Here is an 18,063-nt window from a genome sequence, read left to right on the forward strand (position 1 = left end):
GTAAAAAAGCTAGGCTGTAAAAGTGTATTTAGGTGGGTTATGTATGTGCTGAATGGGCTGAAGCTAAAAGAAATCCAGTGCTTAAAATAGAAATCATTCTTAGGCTCAAAAATAGGCATTCTTCATTGCTTTCAAAATTAAGTTTATTTGTCTCAAATATTAATTACTTTTTTCGTGTCAATATTTTGAACTCCCACAGTCTTTGAGATGGATCCATTGCAACTTCATTTTCTTCAGTGCTACCGTTGTTTCATATTCAGCAAAAGCCTTTTGAGAAAATAGAATCCTTTTTTCTTTAATGAGTTCAGCTAACTTTTCCATATGTAATGTTTCCAAATGGATTGCAGCTTCTCCCTGAATTACGATGTTGAACCTTCTATCTTTCTAGAGAAATCAAACCCTCTGCTCCTTGCTGAAAATATCTTTCTTCGCATATTGAGAGTGCTGTGATTGTCTTTAAGAATTTTGAATAGTTAATGACCGTGCAAGAATCATCGCTTAGTTCAGAATGCTTATCGTGTTTTCTTGGATTTAAAGCAGTTGACCGTCATTAATACTGGAAGGTTTTTTTTTTTTTAAAAAAAAGATAAGGCTATACATATAAAGCAGGGGTTCACAATTTTAGCCATTGTACATTGGTGTCACCATCACAAACTAAGTCACAGTCATTTCACTGGAATTTTGGCATCTTGAAGACAACTTTGTGTCAGGGTCTATGTTGGGTGTTGTGAATACATAGCATCTGAGTTTCAGGAATGGCAGTACCTTTCCAAAAACAAGATAGGTAGTATGCTGTTGGCAGAAAGCAGTTAGTCAATAAAACCATTAATCCGAGTGGCGATTTGGTAGGAAAATGAGTATTCCAAGTCTTTTGAGAAGAAAAAACATGTCTGTGTGTGTATGTATCACCATGGGGGTAATTTTGCAATCTTTTGTCATTAAGCATTTTGGATTTTGCTCCCTTTTATCTGTTGCCTTTCAATTTTCTAATTCAGTTTCAGCCAACATTCCTCTTTGATGTATGTAACAGTGAAAATTGGAGCAAACTAAATGTCTAACAACAGTGAATTAGCTGTGCCTTACCCTGCAGCCAAAGATCACCAGGAACATACTAACCGGGTATGAGGAAGAAGGTGTTGGAAAGAAGTTATTATAGGGTTTGAGCTGGTATGAGGTGATTTGGGAGGGTCTAAGGAAGAAGGGCTGTGCTCTAGATTGGATGCTGTCAGGAAGCAAGAATAATTCTACCGATGAGTATTGTAATAAATTTTATCTAGAAGAGGAAAGATTAAATCGAGGCTATAAACGTAATTGGTGATGAAGCAGCAGTCTTTTATTTTAGCCTGGATTGGGGGATGTTTGGTCATTTGTGTGGCTTGGAAATGTTCATGTTTTGTCTGCATTCAGACATGATTATGGAGTGATATATTGTTTTTGTCCTGATCCTTCATGGTCATTAAGCCTATCTGACGTTGGTGTTCTATGAAATTGATTATATCCATCCAGAGAACACCAGGGCCTACCTCTTGAGCGCCAGGCCAGTTCCTGGATGTCACCTTCCCTCTTTCTCATTTGGAACAATTCAGATGCCCAACGTAGCTAGATTGCTTCTGTTGAGGTACTTTACAAAAATATGTGATGGGTCTGATTTTATTTTATATTAATTTTTTGTAGAACTATAATCTGTGTATGTATGTAGCAATATTCATGGAAGATTATACAGCAAAGTATTAACAATATTAATATGTTATTAACAATGTCTGTGCAGTATTAAGAGTGTTCTTTCTGGCTTTCACTGGCTTTTATTTTCTGCATTTTTTTTTTTTGTAGTAAACATGCATTCCTTTTATAACAATAAAAGGATATATAAAATAATCTTAACTCTTTGGGTCTCTTTTTAACTTACTATTATAAATTATATGAAATCCCCTACATTATTGAAGTCTTTTCTTAACCTAGATATTCTTTAATGGTTACATAATATTCCATCCTATGGGTCTATTTAATTTTCTTAACCCTTTCATATTATGGGACCTATGGATTGTATCCAGTGTTTGGTTATCATAAATCATACTGTAAGGAAGCTAGAAATCTTTGGGCATAAACTTTTGTCTGTGGTTCTGAATGTTTTCCCAGAACCGATTCCTAGGATTGGAATTATTGAGTCAAAGATTATGATTTTGTTTTAGGCTTCTGATACATACTGCCAAGTAAAATTGCATGCCAGAACACGTACCTGTTTCACCACATCTCATTTGCCAGTTTGATATGCAAAGATAATTTATTATTCTATTTCGTAACTTCTTTTAATTATTGATGATTTTGAACATTTTTATTTACTAGCCACTTACATATCTTCCTTTGTGATTTGTTTGATTATATTCTTTGCTTGGGGCAGCTTTTAATATTACCATGGAAGCCAGAATGGTGAAGACTGTCTGTTTGATATTTATTGTCAGTTTGAGTGCAAATTATTGCTGCTTACCGCCTATAGCCTTTTTTATTTGCCTATAGCCTTTTTTCCAATTTTGGTGAAATCTGGAATAATTATTCTTGTTCCTAGGAGGCCTTATATAGGAGTCATAATGAGACTTTAGAGTAGACACTAAAGTGTATAAAAGAGGACAAATATGTGCTACTACACAGATATGCATCTGCCCCAAATCATTAGTCCTGCCACTTCCACAGAGGCTATCAAGGACAGGCCAGTGCACCCAGTTAAAGGCAGGTTCATTCGACTTGGTTTCTTCTACAGATAGTGTCCTGACTCCCCCATTTTGCTTTTCTTTAAATTGAGTGAAGTGCTCGTTCAAATACATAAACCTTTGCATGCCATGTGACTTTTTCTGTTATCTAAGGCATAGCAATTTTGTGTTTCTTTTTCATATTCTCACTGGTCAGAGATCTCCCTGCAGTCATCTATGCTTGAGATTATGTGTAGTTAAAATTAGAGATATTTGTCCATCACACAGAACATTAATCAAAGTTTAATTACCCAGTGGATGACTTCTGTGTTTTCTCTCTGCTGCTGAAGCAGTCCAACCTGGAAATGTAGCCCAAGACAGCTGCACACTGACATATTTGAACGACCAGCTCTATTAAGTCTGTGAGATCTTTAATGGAATTTATTTTTTTTAGTGGTAAAATTATTTTAAAATACCCCCATTTACTTCTAAAATCATATTTGCAGTTGTAAATTTGCATATGTAGAAATTGCAGATTTCTAGTTTAAATAGAAGCCTACCTTGCATGCTGGCCTCATTTGATTCCTAAACTCATGGAGGTGGAACGGTAGATACATAGATTCATATCTATCTGTCATCACTAGTTTTTAATATGAAGGAAACTATTCCTAAGTGGCAGCTCTAGTGTTTAGCTTCTTTTGTTCACATTGAACTCATAGCTTGGATTTCTTGGTCACTGAATTGACTGTTACCTTATGTTGATAGAGTTTTTTAAATTTCAAAACATTATTTGTCTACATAGTTTTCACAGGATTAATTAACTGCTAGAGGTTGTCCAGAACCTGTGTGGTGTTGGTGCTGTGTTTACTCAAATATTGCTTAGAAGTAAGTGGCCAGTCATCTGATAGTAGCAGTATTCGCCCTGTATTTAATTGCTTTTAAACCTGTTACATTACCTTTAGGAAAAAGACTTTGAGGGATTATAATTTGTCCAGAAAATAACCATTGCATTTAAAGCAAAACCACATTTGGGAAATTCCCTTTTTTTTTTCCTACAGATTTTATGATCTCTCTTGATGGTGTTTGGGAAAACTGTGTGTTTTAAAGTTTGGTACTGAGCCAGAGCCAGAAGCAAGACAAAGGCACTATCTGTTCCCTGGCTTCTTCCAGGTCACTCCTGCCTCCATCAGGATTCAAGCCTTCTGTCTGCTGTCAGCAGCCAGTTACCATCCCAGGTCTTCTCTGTGCTCACTAATTTTTTCTCACTTGCCTTCTTGACTTAAAATTTCATTTCTAATCTTGGGTTTGTGAATCCTGTGACAAGTCCTCTGCATCATTATTCCCTTTGTCTGGTTTTACAGAGAAAAGTCTTATTTGGCATGTCCTAATATGCTGGGTTTTGCTTTTATTTCTCTGTTTCTCTATTACCTTGAGCTCCAGCATCTTCCCTGATTGAGCGTTTTACCTTTTGTGGAGTCTTTTTTTCCTCCAAGTCCCCCGGTCCTTCCTCTAGGAACATATCTGGTGTCTGCGATGTGCTCAGAGCCTTATATTCCAGCCCTGCTCTCTTGTCTGCTACAGAGCAAGCACTGTTGCTAGTGTTTAGGAAGCCTGAAGGAGTCCAGTGATTTATATACTTGAAAGATCACAAGATGATTAAAAAGGGGCCAGTGTTCCCTTTCCTCCATCAGGGAAGATTGTATGATGGGTAATGACGGGTGTTATGCGACCAGAATCGACGGCTTTTATTATATCTCGATATATAAGGGAGATTCTGGGATGTGCATCCTTACCATGTGGTAGTGTAGGAGAGTACTAGATAGATTTATCAGCACAAAACATAGGAGCATAAAATATATTGCTGAAAGTGTGAGGGCTCCTCTATTGAAATATAAGTACCGAGAGTGCTGACTGCCAGAATGTGGATTTATGGGAAATAAAGCCCTAAAATACTTTCTCCAACAACAAAAAAATAGACCTTTTGGAAACAGTTTTTCTTCTCTATGTACTTAGCTCCCATTGAGCTTAAATTGCTCTCAGTATTGTGATAATGACAATTCAATATTACAGGATGTGGAAGATGAACCAAATAAATTAACCAGCTGCTTTTAAGGTAGTTCACTAGATGACTAACCCTCTAAAATGCTTTGTAGAACATTCGTGCTCAGTAGGTCTCTAGGCAGTTTTATGACTAGAAGGAAGAAATGGATTTTATTAAATGTCAGTGAAATACAGGCAGGTAGTTTTGTGGTAGTTAAATTAGCGTAAAATGTTTGTAAGAAAAGCAGGTTATCTTTTCTTAAATCACTGAAGCAGAACTTTCCTTGGCATTCCTGACAGACAATGTATTTCTGCTTGAAATTCCCATAGATAAGGATTAAAAAAGCAAATGGAGAGTGGATTGTCTGGTTCTTCTTTCTCCTGTATGAAACTGTATGTCCTACAAAATATTATAAATCAAATCCTGCATGTACAGCAGACTTGTATTTGGGGAGTTTCAAAGGACAGTAATGGGAATGATGCCATAATTACTAGCTGACATTTAAGTTTTATACTATGTATAGATTGGAAAATAGGACTCATGAGTAAAGAATAAAGTGGAATGGAGAGGGAAGGCAGAAATAAATGTTTCAAGGGCCAGGCAGAGAACTTAGAAGAGAGGAGCAGGCTAGGTGCAAGACAGTTGGGAGACGTGGGCGCTGCAGCGATCCAGAGAGCCTTCTGCAGGTATACACATTTCAAATAAAACTGTTGAGGCCAAATGAGAGGCCACTTGGCATCCCTGAAATAAAGGAACTGCAGTTACCTAAACTGAATAGGGGAAGATTAACCTTAAAAGTAGTTTTCAAATTTTTGACAATCTGTGCACAAATTATGTCCTCTGGCATTGAGCAAAAAAAAATATACCAACATTTCAGGACAGGGGTAAGATGTAGGGTCATTATTAAGTGAGCCCTTTCTCGAAGCAAGAGTGTATGTTAATGATATGAATAGTCACAGAGTACCTTCTTTAAATTTTTGAGATTAGGGCAGATTCTAGTAATGTCTAGAATATGGACGCACTAGACATCACTAACTATAGAATGGCTGAGTAACTGGAGGGTTTTGGGGAATTACATAGTTCCTCCTGTAGCAAACACATTGTATGCATGGACAATGAAGAAAAGAATAGCACTAGTAGACCTAGGAAAACCCACTCAGTATCTGCTATTTATTATACCTTGTGTATCTAGCAAAGTGTAAGATATGGTCTCTTTTCCCAATGCATTTGCAGTCTGGAAGATGAAAGAAAAATACATGAATCTCAGTTTTGTTATACCCTGATAGAACCAGCGTGACCCTAAAAAATATACAGAACCAAGAAATTAGGGGGAAATTATTTGACTTAATGAAAAAGTTCTTTAAATGATGATGTTCCTAATCTATAGTAAATAAACATAAAGGTGAAGTGATTGAAACTACTGCTTTTTGAAAAGCATGAGAAAATAACATGAATCATCTCTAAAATTGTAATATGTTAGTTAAAATTTGTTTCATTTACAGAAGATAGTATATTAGCCTCCCCCCCAAACTTTTTTTTTTTGAGCATCCAGTTGCACAGAATGTTGTGTGCCCTCTGTACTATAAAAATATTAAGAGAGAAGCTTCTTTGCGGCTTTGATTCCATATCAGAGCAGGGTACACAAGATTTATTAGAACAGAACTCTGGAAACTTGGACACTATCATGAAATGGACTAAATTCAGGAGAGTTCTCTGCTGCTTTTTTTTCCTGCCCTCTGCTGGAAGTTTTCTTGGTAGCTAGAGCAGGAGACAAAGGGAGGCCAAGGTCCAGCTGGCCTCAGCTTCCTCCCATTACGAAAGCACACCAGCCACAACGGAAAGGTTCGATGGGAGTGAGTTTGGATTTTGGTTGGAATTGAAAGAAGACTTATTAACAATTTTCTAAAGTTAATGTTTTTTAAAAATATCGTTACAGTTTATATGAATTCTAAACATATTCAACATACCTCAAACATTCCTTAAGTTTCAGAGAATTTTTGATATTGTTTTATTGTTTGTTTCAACCATTCCCCTAAATTATCCTGACTGTAAAAATAAGGAATGGATTTTTGTCCCCATATGTATAAACATTATAAAAAGAATTCACATTTCCTGCAGAATAATTATAATATAAAATCTATCACCTGTTTCTAGTACTAATTATTATTACTTTGTGATGTATCTTCAAACCTTTGTATATGGATACACATTCCTATTTTATTTAAAGATCATCATATTTAGTACTGTTTTGCAATCTGCTGTTTTATTTAATATGACCTGGACATCTCTTTATGTTAATAAATATACATATGTAAAATCATTTAAAAATGGATATATATTCTTCATATGTCTAACTCTACCACATTTTATTCAGTCATTCCCCGGTTGTTAGTCTGTTTCTGGCTGTTATAAATAACTTTACATACATCTTTACTCACTTGTCTGATCATTTCTCAGAATGAATTTCTAGGTGTGGACTTACTGGAGTCATTTTTAAAGCTTTGAGTCCATAATGCTAAAGAATACTCCAGAAAGGTCGTGGGACTACTGTTCAGTAGTTTGAGGGTGCCTTGTTCCCTGTGTGCACGCACGCGTGCGCACACACACATACCACCACACCCACCCCAACGTCTGACCTTATCATTTTGATTCATCTTTGTCAGTTCTTTCTTTTCTTCTTCCTTTATCTGTCAGTTCTAGGACCATTGCTATACTATTGTGAGTTAATTTTATAAAATGTTTTACTGTCTGACAGGGCAAATCCACAATCCCTTACTCCCAGATTGCTTAATTAAAAAAAAATAATCCTGTTATTCTTACATATTTTAAAATGAATTTATAGCATTTTAGAAGTTCTAGAAATAATTCCTTTGAGATTTTCTTTGAGCTTGCATTAAAATCATAGGTTAACTTAGTAGGACTTAAGCTCTTCAGTGAAAATTTTGAGTCTTATTATCCAGGCACGTAATGTAACTTTCTGTTTATTTAGGTCTCTTTATATCCCTCAGTAAAATATTTTTTGTTTTTGTCATATAGCTAGTACCTGCACATCTGTTTTTGTTCATTAACCTTTAGAGCTATGGACTTTCCCTTGTTTACAATTTTGATTGCCTCCCTTAAAGTTTAAGTTTGTAGTATTTGTGTTCTCATGTTCAAAGTGCTTAGGATAGAGACTATTTACTTATTTTGATTTCAGTTTTTTTGTTTTGTTTTTCTTATCCATTGTTACTAATTTCTTGCTTAATTTTGTTGTCACATGAGGACAAGAAGAATTATTTTTAAAATTCTCTGTTTTATGACTGTCTCATTCCTTTGAAGTCAGGAGTAGGAGATTTATTCCCTAGATAACTCATATTGTTTTCAAATAGTTAATTTTCCCATATTGCTAATTTTTTTTCTCTCTTATTAGTGCCTATTTGCTGGGAGAAGTCTATATTCAGTATCTAGAGTTGAAGTTGTTGTGAATTTGTCATAGATTTTGTGACAACTTGTCCAAATATTTTATTCTGGACAATTGTGAGAGAAGGGAGTTTTATGTTTTCTTTTTCGCCTAAATTGGAACATGATTGTCTGTTGGAAAAATGGCTGCTAAAGAATGTAATCATTGGTGCAGCCAGGAAAGTGCTATATTTTTTTTAAAGTCTGCTTTCTATATTTACTAAAGCAGCTCGAAGTGTGTACAGTTACTGCCACCTCTCAGAATGGGCACAACTGCCCTTGATAGGCACCTTCCAGTTGTTAGCATGCTTATTTTCCTTCTAAACTGTGTTGCCAAGTGACAGTAAGAGTGGCTACTCAGGTATCAGCTACCAATGCTGACCAAAGCCTGTGTGACCCTGAATGAGGTTTTCCTGGTGACTCCCTGACCTGCAGTCCCCACTATGTTAAGTGTGTGTGTGGCGGGGGGGGGGTGGCATTCTGGTATCTACCCCACGAACTACTACCCAGGCAGGCTTTTTCTTGTAGTGAGTTGAATCGTGGCCTTTACTGGAATCTTACTTGTATCATGTTTTACAGAATTTTTAATTTATAATTTGAGGCATATTTAATTTTTCTAACACAGGTGCAAATTGTTCCCTTTTAATACTACATCAGTCATTTCTGGGTGGGAATTGGTGAGGGAGAGGAACTTGATGCCATGCTCCACCACACTTTCCTCCTGGCCATCTAGCCGCACTATCCCTTCCAGTAGGTGGTTGTGGAGCTTCCTCTGGACCCAGTCCACAATCACTTCCACCTGATCCAGGCCACAGATGGAATTTAAACATTTCGATCTTAACAATTCCTTATGTTTAATACAGTTGTTTTTAGCGACCTATCTTTAGTGGAGTGTATAGCAGGAGGTGTATTCTCAGCCTGTCTTCTCCTTTCCCTGACTTTAAACCCACCCTATCACAAAATACTGAACACATTCTGTGACCTCCTTGGTTCTTAATGAGAGGCTGAATCATAGAGGACAGACCTAAGGGTGTCTAACTGGAAGCAGGGAGACGTGGTAGTGATTTCTTCCCTAGAACCTGGACTGAGAGTGGATGAGGTGTGTTAGAAGGGCTTTGAGAATGTAGAGGACACCCTATATCTAACTAATGGGAAGGTAGGACTCCATATGTTCGGTAAAAATCCTATGTCCAGTCTCCACTATGGACTGTGTGAGTCCACCTTTCTTTTCCAATGATAATAGAGAACTTCAAACACTTAGGACATTTAAAAATGCCCGTACTCTGCTTATTTGTGAAAATAGACAATTGTTTAATTTTAGGTGTGTTTTTTTTCCTTTATTGTGCTCCTTCTGACTATAGGAGCCCAAATATTGAGAAAGATATTTTAAAAATATATGTAAAATGTGAATTTACTTCCTTTGTTCTATTATTTTCTCCCTTTTGGGAGGCTGCAAAGGGACACGGAATATCTTAAGGTAAAATGAAATCGACTCTGATCATAGGGATTTTTAAAATTCTGTTACGGAGTCTGTCATCAGCATTCGCTTTTAAATGGTAAACTTATGTTTCCGGATTACATATCTGAAGTTTTATATTATACATTATACATTGTATAAATTACATCTTGTATATATTAAATTGTTATTGTATAAATACCTTAAAGGATTTAAATTGGATATATCGAGAAAAAGTATTTTATTGTGTCTTTCATAATTCATGAATTACTAGGACTATATCTTCACCAGTTATAGAGGTTTTTACCAGTTATAGAGGTTTTTACCAGTTATATTTGGTAATAAAATTTATCCAGAAGATATTTTTATTTAGAATCTTCTCTTTAAAATAAAGACCTAGCAACTCTGAATTTTTTAAAGAAGTTTAATCCTAAAGCAGATTTCTCTGTGACATTAATTACTGCTTAAATGTCATTGTTAAATTATTTTTCTTGGGTTAAATGAGAAACAGACTGCTTCTAATTATTGTGGGTTAACCTATAACTAATATCTTAACTTTCAGAGAAGAAATTATGAGGTTTTGATTTCCCAGTTCACAAAATAAGTTAATTCCTGGACCATCATTTGAAGAATATTCTGTGATACAAATCTTCTGACTGTCTCAATGTGCATTATTTTCCGTGAATTTTGGTATTTTGGTGCCATCTTGTGGCTTGGCTTTATAGTAACTTCAACACTCAAATGCATTTTTAAATAGTGTTTTGGGAGGGATAAAATGTAGTGGAAATTCTTTCCAAAATGCAAATTATGTATTAACATAAGTCTGCATAAAAAGTGTTGAGAATAACTTATTTGTCATTTGGTCAGTGGCCAAACAAAAATAGTAAGGATGGTAATATATGCTTCTTGGTTTCTGAAATTCTGTTTTTATGATCTTTATCCCTAGTTGCTACTGTTTGAACGATCTTGGATGAGCAGATGGAAGTCTTCTGTTCTGCATGAAGGGGAAGGGAACATAAGGAGTGTGAAGTGGAGAGGCCATCTGATTGCTTGGGCCAATAATATGGTAAAAGCACATCTCCATCTTCCTAATGCTTCATTAGAGCCAAAAGAATAGCCAAACTGAGAGGGCTGTAATAACGGGAAAGATGCTACTTGCTGCAGTGGTCATTTCTAAAATATACAAACAAACGGCGATTGATATCATACCTAGAAGGTTAAAGAAATTAGATTGCTCTTAGCTTTCCTAATAGAGTAATTCCCAACATGTCATAGACTCTATTTTAGAGGAAGAAACCTGAGGCATGGAGAATAGCCAAGAAAATGAAAAGCCGTCTTAATAATTGAAAGGCTGCATTGGGAATGTGGTCTTGAAAATACCATTTGCCTATTAGCCAAGGGCAAGTAACAGTTGATATGAAACAAGTGCAGGATATTGTTGATTTCGTTTTTACTCCCAGTATAATCACAGGCAAAAAATAGGTCTGCCTTTTAAAAAGTAGGTTGTAATTTTTTGGTGCTCCACTTATTTCAAGTTTATTCAGTATGAATTAGAGCGAGTAGAAAATTTAAAAATTGTCTTTTTGACATAAGGAATTTCTTTTGGAATTTCAAGGTATAACTTAGTAAATTAGCTCTATTTGTTTTAAATGCTAGCGATCTCTCAGAACCTACTTTGCTATTCAGGAATTTTCTTACTTTTCCTGGGTCACAGTAAAGATAAACAAACTTGTGACCTCTTGGTTTATTTTTAGTTAACTGCTTGCTTGATGTTTTCATTTGAGTACTTTAAATGTCAGTTGTAGTTTTATTAGTGGATTTTCAGTTTCATAGTGTTTCTAAAAACAAACTTCATTTTTGTAGTGGAACAATACAATTAGAAATGTTACTTGTCTGTCATTTTAGAAATGCAGTTGTCAACATTTGTACATTTCACACGCATATTGTATTTGAGCCACTGATACCATCTACTAATAAAATCTCTTTTGTCCAGAAAGAAGCATAAAAGTTTGCTTTTTAGGTTCTCACAGGGTCATGTGGAGTAGGAGCATTTTACTTTGCCTGGCTCCCAGCCATGCTCAATATACACTGTCAATATTTTGCAGTGCTGGTTATTGGTGGTGCGTAGCGGTGGTTGTTAATAAATTTTCCTTAACTTTTCTTCTCCTGAGTAGAGAATACTTAATATTGTTTTATTTTCCAGGGTGTGAAGATTTTTGACATCACCTCAAAGCAGAGAATCACCAATGTGCCTCGGGATGATATAAGTCTTCGCCCAGATATGTATCCCTGCAGCCTCTGCTGGAAGGACAGTGTGACACTGATTATTGGCTGGGGGACTTCTGTCAAGGTTGTTTTGCTTGTCTTTATAATAAGTCCATGTTGTATAGATCCATTGAGGATGGTCCAAAGGAATATGAGTTCTTGAATTGCTTCTCAGAATCAAAATATTTTCACTTGAATATTATTATCACATGATAATCATTTACCACTCAAATCTTTTTATATGCATAAGTTTTAAGACATAGTCTCTTTTCCGTGCTATTCAAAACAAATTGTGAAGTTTCCTATGTTCGGAATTGTGTTCCCTTTTTTAATCATTTTTTTTTTTTTAATTTCCTGTAACCCAGTTGGCCTTGGCTATTTATAGAACATGTGGTTGGTTTTATTGCTTCATCTGGTTTTCCTATCTTAGTTGTTCTTTCCGTATCCCTTAGCTCTGACCCTTTGCTTCTTCATTAGAGTTAATGGCAGAAAAAGAAGGATAAAATGAAACCATCCTGCTTGCTTGGTAATAATATGATGGAGTAGAGGCCAAGACTTATTATCCATAAGACTTGAGACTATTTTGTGGCATATAACTATCTGCCCTTTATGTGCCTGACTACATGAAATTTAGCTATTTTACAAAAGAGGCCCAAAGATCATTCATGTTTATTTCATGCATAACAGTGCTTGTCTTGTATTAGATACTTCAGAGCCAAAAGTTATTTGCTTACATTTATTTATTTTATTTATTTTTTATTTTTTAGGCAAGGCAACCCTCGGTTGACCTCACAGATTGCAAGGACCTTGTCAGCTTACCATCCTAATTTTTTTTATTTTTTACGCCTACAGCACCTGGTCTTCCTAGGTGGTCTTCCATCCAAGTACTAACCAGGCCCGACCCTGCTTAGCTTCCGAGATCAGATGGGATCAGGGTGGCATGGCCATAGAAAAGCTTCCGTTTAAAAATATATAGATTAACCTAAACAAAATAAACTAAAAATTAGCTGAAGTAAAAGTGGTGTGAGAAAGTAACCTGGCAGTCATCTAATTTCTGGAAGAGCTTAGGCTTTGGAGTTGCATAGACTTGGAGTCAACTCCAGCTTCTCCATTTACTTCCCATGTGACCCTAAGACTTATTCTCCTCATCTGCACAATGGGAGCACAAATCATTCGCACATCATACGTTTTGTGGAGTTTTAAATGAGGCAGTTCGTATTAGGAGCTTAACATAGAATCTGACATATTGTGTTTAATAAATATTAGCTGCCATTATTATGTTATAAAATTCTAAAAAAGCCATGAAAGAGACATGGCTATTTAAAATGTACTTTTCTCTGGAAAAGGAAAGCATACAAATTATTAATGCAACGCTTCTTACCAAAACGAGCATTGTTAACTTGAGGTTAGGGTCTCTTGGCCCTTACCCTGATAGAATTCAGTTTCTATTTTCTTTCTCTCTTAATTAAACATATGCTAATTGTTTTCACTTGTTAAATGAACATGGCCTGCTTCACAGTAACGATAACAGGAAAGAAGTCTTGCCCCAAAGTCTAGTATTAAAAGAAGTGATTCCCCAGTATCCCTATCCCATGTGTGTGGTGACTCATCCAGTAAACTTAACGTTCTTGATATTTTTTAAATTTCTTAAATGTACCAAGTGACTTTTTTCTTTGTTTTAAAGTTGTGATTTTCTTTTCTTTTGGTGAAAGACAGGAAAAATTAGTCTGTAGAGACATGTAAAATGTTCACTGATTGCTACTAGAAATACATTCTCTATTAGGCTGAATAATGGCCCCCAAAGAGAGCAAGTCCTAATTCTTGCAACCTGTAAACATTTCTTTATATGGCAAAAGAGGTGATTAAATAAGGATCTTGAAAGGGGAGATTATCCTGCATTATCTGGGTGGACCATAAATGCAGTCACATGTGTCCTTAAAGAGGGAGAGCTACCACCAAAGGGTGGAGACAATGTGACCACGGAGGCAGAGAGTGTGTAGCCTGGGAATGCTGGCAGCTACCAGAAGCTAGAGGACGCAAGGATTCTAGATGCTCCTCTAGAGCTTCTAGGGGTGCGGTCCTACCAACACCTTGGTTTTGGCCCAGTGAAACTGATTTCAGACTTTGAGCCTACAAAACTATGAAAGAATAAATTTCTTTCGTTTTAAACCCCCAAGTTTGTGGTAATCTGTTACAGCAGTCATGGGAAACCAAAGTACTTTGTGCCCAAATTACAGTCCAACTCATGATTTTTCATGTTGAATGTTTCATTTTATTAGAGATTCCCCTTCTTTAGACTCAATTAGTAAGATGTGGAGCACTTCTCAGTGGTGAATCTGGAGGTAAGAAAAGATAGGACATAAGCTTTTCTCTCAGAGAGCAATTTAGTGTGCAATTAGACCTAACCAATTTATTTTTTATTCATTCATTCATGCGACAATATTTACCGAGTTTCTGCAATGTGCCAGGCAATGTTCTAGTGCTGCAGATACATAAGTAAATGGATGAATGCCTTTCCTGGGTAAATTTACATTCTAGAGTGGGAAAATGGACAAGTAAGTAAATATGCCATGTTGATGGTAATAAGTATCAAGGGGAGTAGTTAAACAGAAAAGTGGGGAAAGGGGTCAGGTGGGTGCCATTTAATATATGGTAGTCCAGGGAAGACATCTCTAGTGTGTGTCATCTGTGCAGAGATCTGGGGAGAAGACGTGGGTGAGGGGACATCAGCAGAGGGGGCAGCCAGGATGGAATCTTTGAGGCAAGAGTGTGATTGGTGTGTCTTTGTGGAACATAAAGGAAACTATCACCTCCAGAGTGGGTAGAGTAGGTGTGGAGGAGAGGGATAGAAGATGACACTAGAGGGAGAGATGTATGTGGGTATGTTGTGGTAGAACAGATCATGTAGGGGTTCACAGGCCTTTGTGAAATCTTTGGGTTTTAATCTGAGTGAGTTAGGAAGCCAGCAAAGGGAATTAGTTCAGTAGTCTAACTCGGATTTTAAAAGGATCGCTCTGGTTGCTGTATGGAGTTAAACAGCAAAGGTGCAGGGAAGAGGGAAGACTGGATAGGAGGCTACTCCAATAACCTCCGTTTAAAATGGTGTCTTGGATCAGCTGGTGCAACTTATAAGGAATGGTTAGATTCTGAATATATTTTGAAAGTAGACCCCATAATATTTGTTCATGGTTGGATGTGTCATATAAGAAGAGAGAAGTCAACAGTGTCTTTTTTTTTCACTTGAGGAACTGGAAAATGAAACTGCCTTTTTCTGAAGTGGGAAAGACTGCCAATGAAGAATGCTTAGAAGAGAAAGCAGGAGTTGTTTTAGTATATGTCCACTTGAGTTGCCTATTAGATATAGAAATGGAGAAGTGGAGGAGAAAGTTGAATGATGCAAATTAGTGTTCATGGGTGAGAATCTACCTGTCAGTGTAAAGGGCTCTTGAATTCCTTGATCTGCTTTTATGCAAGACATGAGCTTAGAGTAGCACTTTGCTGTTCACACACCTGCTGCTACCCATCTATGAGACAGGTGCTGGGATAAGAGCTCAGACTATAGAACTAAGAAGGGTAGAGTAGAGCCATCGCCCTACTGCTAGTAGTGCCATGTGTCTTTGTCTTCAGAGAGGTTGTGGCATGGGCCGGAGACACAGTCCAGCCTTGGCACAAGTTCACTTCTTCCAGAAAGCTTTCCTCTCCTGTCAGTAGATTCTCTCGCTCTGTATTTCTGTACTTTCTCATCACACTTGAGTAAAATATCTTATTTAATTGTGTTTCCCCTACTCTACCATAATCCTCCTAAGGAAAGAGCTATATCTATTTTACAAAGCCCTTAACATAGGAATGGTGCCCAGAGTTAAAGTTACTCAAGAGTACTAGTTAATGTTACACACACACACACACACACACACTCTCTCTCTCTCTCTCTCTCTCTCTCTCTCTCTCTCACTCACTCACTCACTCACTCATACGTTCTGTTATCATACTTCAGAGCTTTTGAAACACTATTCCTCATGTACTTTTATTAGCACATTAAAATATTCATTTGGCATTGTGGAGAGTGCCTGTTAGACAATTTAGTAGTTTCCCTAATAAGTGTGGACAGAAGAGTGAATAACATATGTCAAAAGTCTAACAAAAAGAGAAGGAAATTGGGGAACATTGGAGGAAGTGGACAGGAAATTGTCTGAGATGGACAGGAAACAAATGACTGAAAGCAGTCAAGTGAGAAGATAGTTGGTCACTTCTAAATAAATGCTTATATCTCCACAGCCACGGGTTCAATCCCTATGTTAGAGAAAGCGAGTATTCTCATGCAGTCACTGTGTGGCTGGACAGCAGTTTGGATGTGTATATTCAACAAACCAAACAAAACCTTGTAACATTGTATATACCCATTGGTCGGTCAATTCTGCCTCTAGGAATAAAAGGCTAAAAGTCTAAACATTTTATATTTAACTATATTTATTGTCCTATTGCTTGTGTTAGAGATAGAAGTAAAAATCTAATGTCTTAAAGGGGATTAAGAAAATTAAAGAACACTCGTGTAATGAAATACTATAAAGACATTAAAGAATTGTGGAAGAACATTTAATATATTAAATTAGTTGTAGTAAATTGTTAGGTTAATAAAAGTAGGCTAAAAAAGATTGTTAATGATGTTCACTTTTCTTAGGACAGCGAATAATATTTGTTTTTTTTTCCTTTAGGTTTTTCTGTATTTTAGAATTTTCTATATTGTAGCTATTAGGGTGTGGCAGCTATAACAGAACGCAATAAATACAATCGAAAGAAAGGGGAAAAAACCTGATCCCTGACAAAAATTAAGCCCAATCAATATTTAACTTTAGATTCAGTCTTATCTCAGTGGCTGAACTTCTGTAAATTTTTGTTGTACCTTATTACTAAATAGAATGTATTTACTTTAGAAAATATAGCAAAGAAAATAGAAAATATCCATAGTCTTATCACTCTGAAACAACCATTCTTAACATATTTGTAGTGTGTTTTGTGTGTGATAAATACACACATGTCTGTGTGTGTGTGTATAATATGTATATGTGTATATCTATCCTAACTATATACATGTAATTTAAAATAGGGATTGGCAGACTTTTTCTGTAAAGGGTTGGTATTAAATATTTTAGACTTAGCAGGCTATATACTGTTTCTTTTTAATATTTTTTTTCTTCCCTTCCTTCCCTTTCTCCCACCTTCCCTCCCTCTCTTCTTTCCAAGGATTTAAGAGTATAAAAACTAGTCTTACTTATAGGCCTTAAAAAGAGGCCAGGGCCAGGCAGGAGTTTACCAACCCCTGATTCAATTATATAACATTTATATTAATATACTTTAAGAAGAGCATGTGCCACTTTTGCAAAGTAGGATTTAGCAACAGTGAAATAAATTACTAATATGTAATCAGAAACACAAGACCTAATATGAATGTTGCCCAAATTAGCCATTGGGCATTTTTGGATATGTACTTCTGCCAGAGCTTTATGGGTCATTGGAAACCTGTTAAAACTATATTATAGTTACCTTTCTTTCTTTGCCCTTGTATGAGACTTTATTGAAGAATAACGTGGAAGAATATAAGTAATGGTTGCTATATGTCCTTGAAGTTAATTTTTATCCTTTAAATCATTGGATAGATTGTGTTGTATGTACTCCATCTTCAGTTCCAAATGGCTAATTTAATGAAAGTATCATATTGAATGAAATGTTATGGAGGATTTTCCATCGAATGAATAAAATAACCTGTGAATTTATTTTCTAGGTATGTTCAGTGAAGGAACGGCATGCCAGTGAGATGAGGGACTTGCCAAGTCGATATGTTGAAATAGGTATGCCTTCTATAAATGTAAAACTTCAAAAGAGAATCCATTTTGTTAAGGGGAAACCGGAGACCATTCTTCTTCAGGCCTTATCACTTGGGACCTTGATAAAATAGGTCAAGAAGCTTCTGTTTTCAGTTTTGGGACTTCACTATAGAGACTCCTTTTTCTTATTGTATTTCTAGTTTTTGCACAGTACTTTTTTTAGTTGGCTTTGAAGTTGCATAACCATGGGTGTGGGTTCTGGTTCTGTTGTTTATCACCTGGATTTTGGACAAATTTCTACATGCCTCAATAGTCTTATCTATAAAATGTGCAAAAGAATACCTTTCCCACATGTTG

General features: G+C 36.2%; 1 protein-coding gene and 1 pseudogene across 4 annotated transcripts in view; one reads left to right on the top strand and one right to left on the bottom strand.

The window, feature by feature from the left end:
- Window positions 1-18,063, top strand: part of VPS41 (VPS41 subunit of HOPS complex) — a 168,449-nt gene that overhangs the window by 85,858 nt on the left and 64,528 nt on the right. For all 4 annotated transcript variants that reach the window (XM_039849427.1, XM_039849429.1, XM_039849428.1 and 1 more), the window contains 3 exons: window positions 10,566-10,685; window positions 11,823-11,969; window positions 17,664-17,730. In XM_039849427.1, the coding sequence (XP_039705361.1) occupies window positions 10,566-10,685; window positions 11,823-11,969; window positions 17,664-17,730 (334 nt within the window). The remainder of the gene's footprint in view (window positions 1-10,565; window positions 10,686-11,822; window positions 11,970-17,663; window positions 17,731-18,063) is intronic.
- On the bottom strand, window positions 12,728-12,836 carry LOC120592010 (uncharacterized; annotated as a pseudogene).

The sequence above is a fragment of the Pteropus medius genome, unplaced genomic scaffold (assembly GCF_902729225.1).
Source record: "Pteropus medius unplaced genomic scaffold, Ma_sr-lr_union100, whole genome shotgun sequence".
In the NCBI taxonomy this organism is placed as follows: Eukaryota; Metazoa; Chordata; class Mammalia; order Chiroptera; family Pteropodidae; genus Pteropus; species Pteropus medius.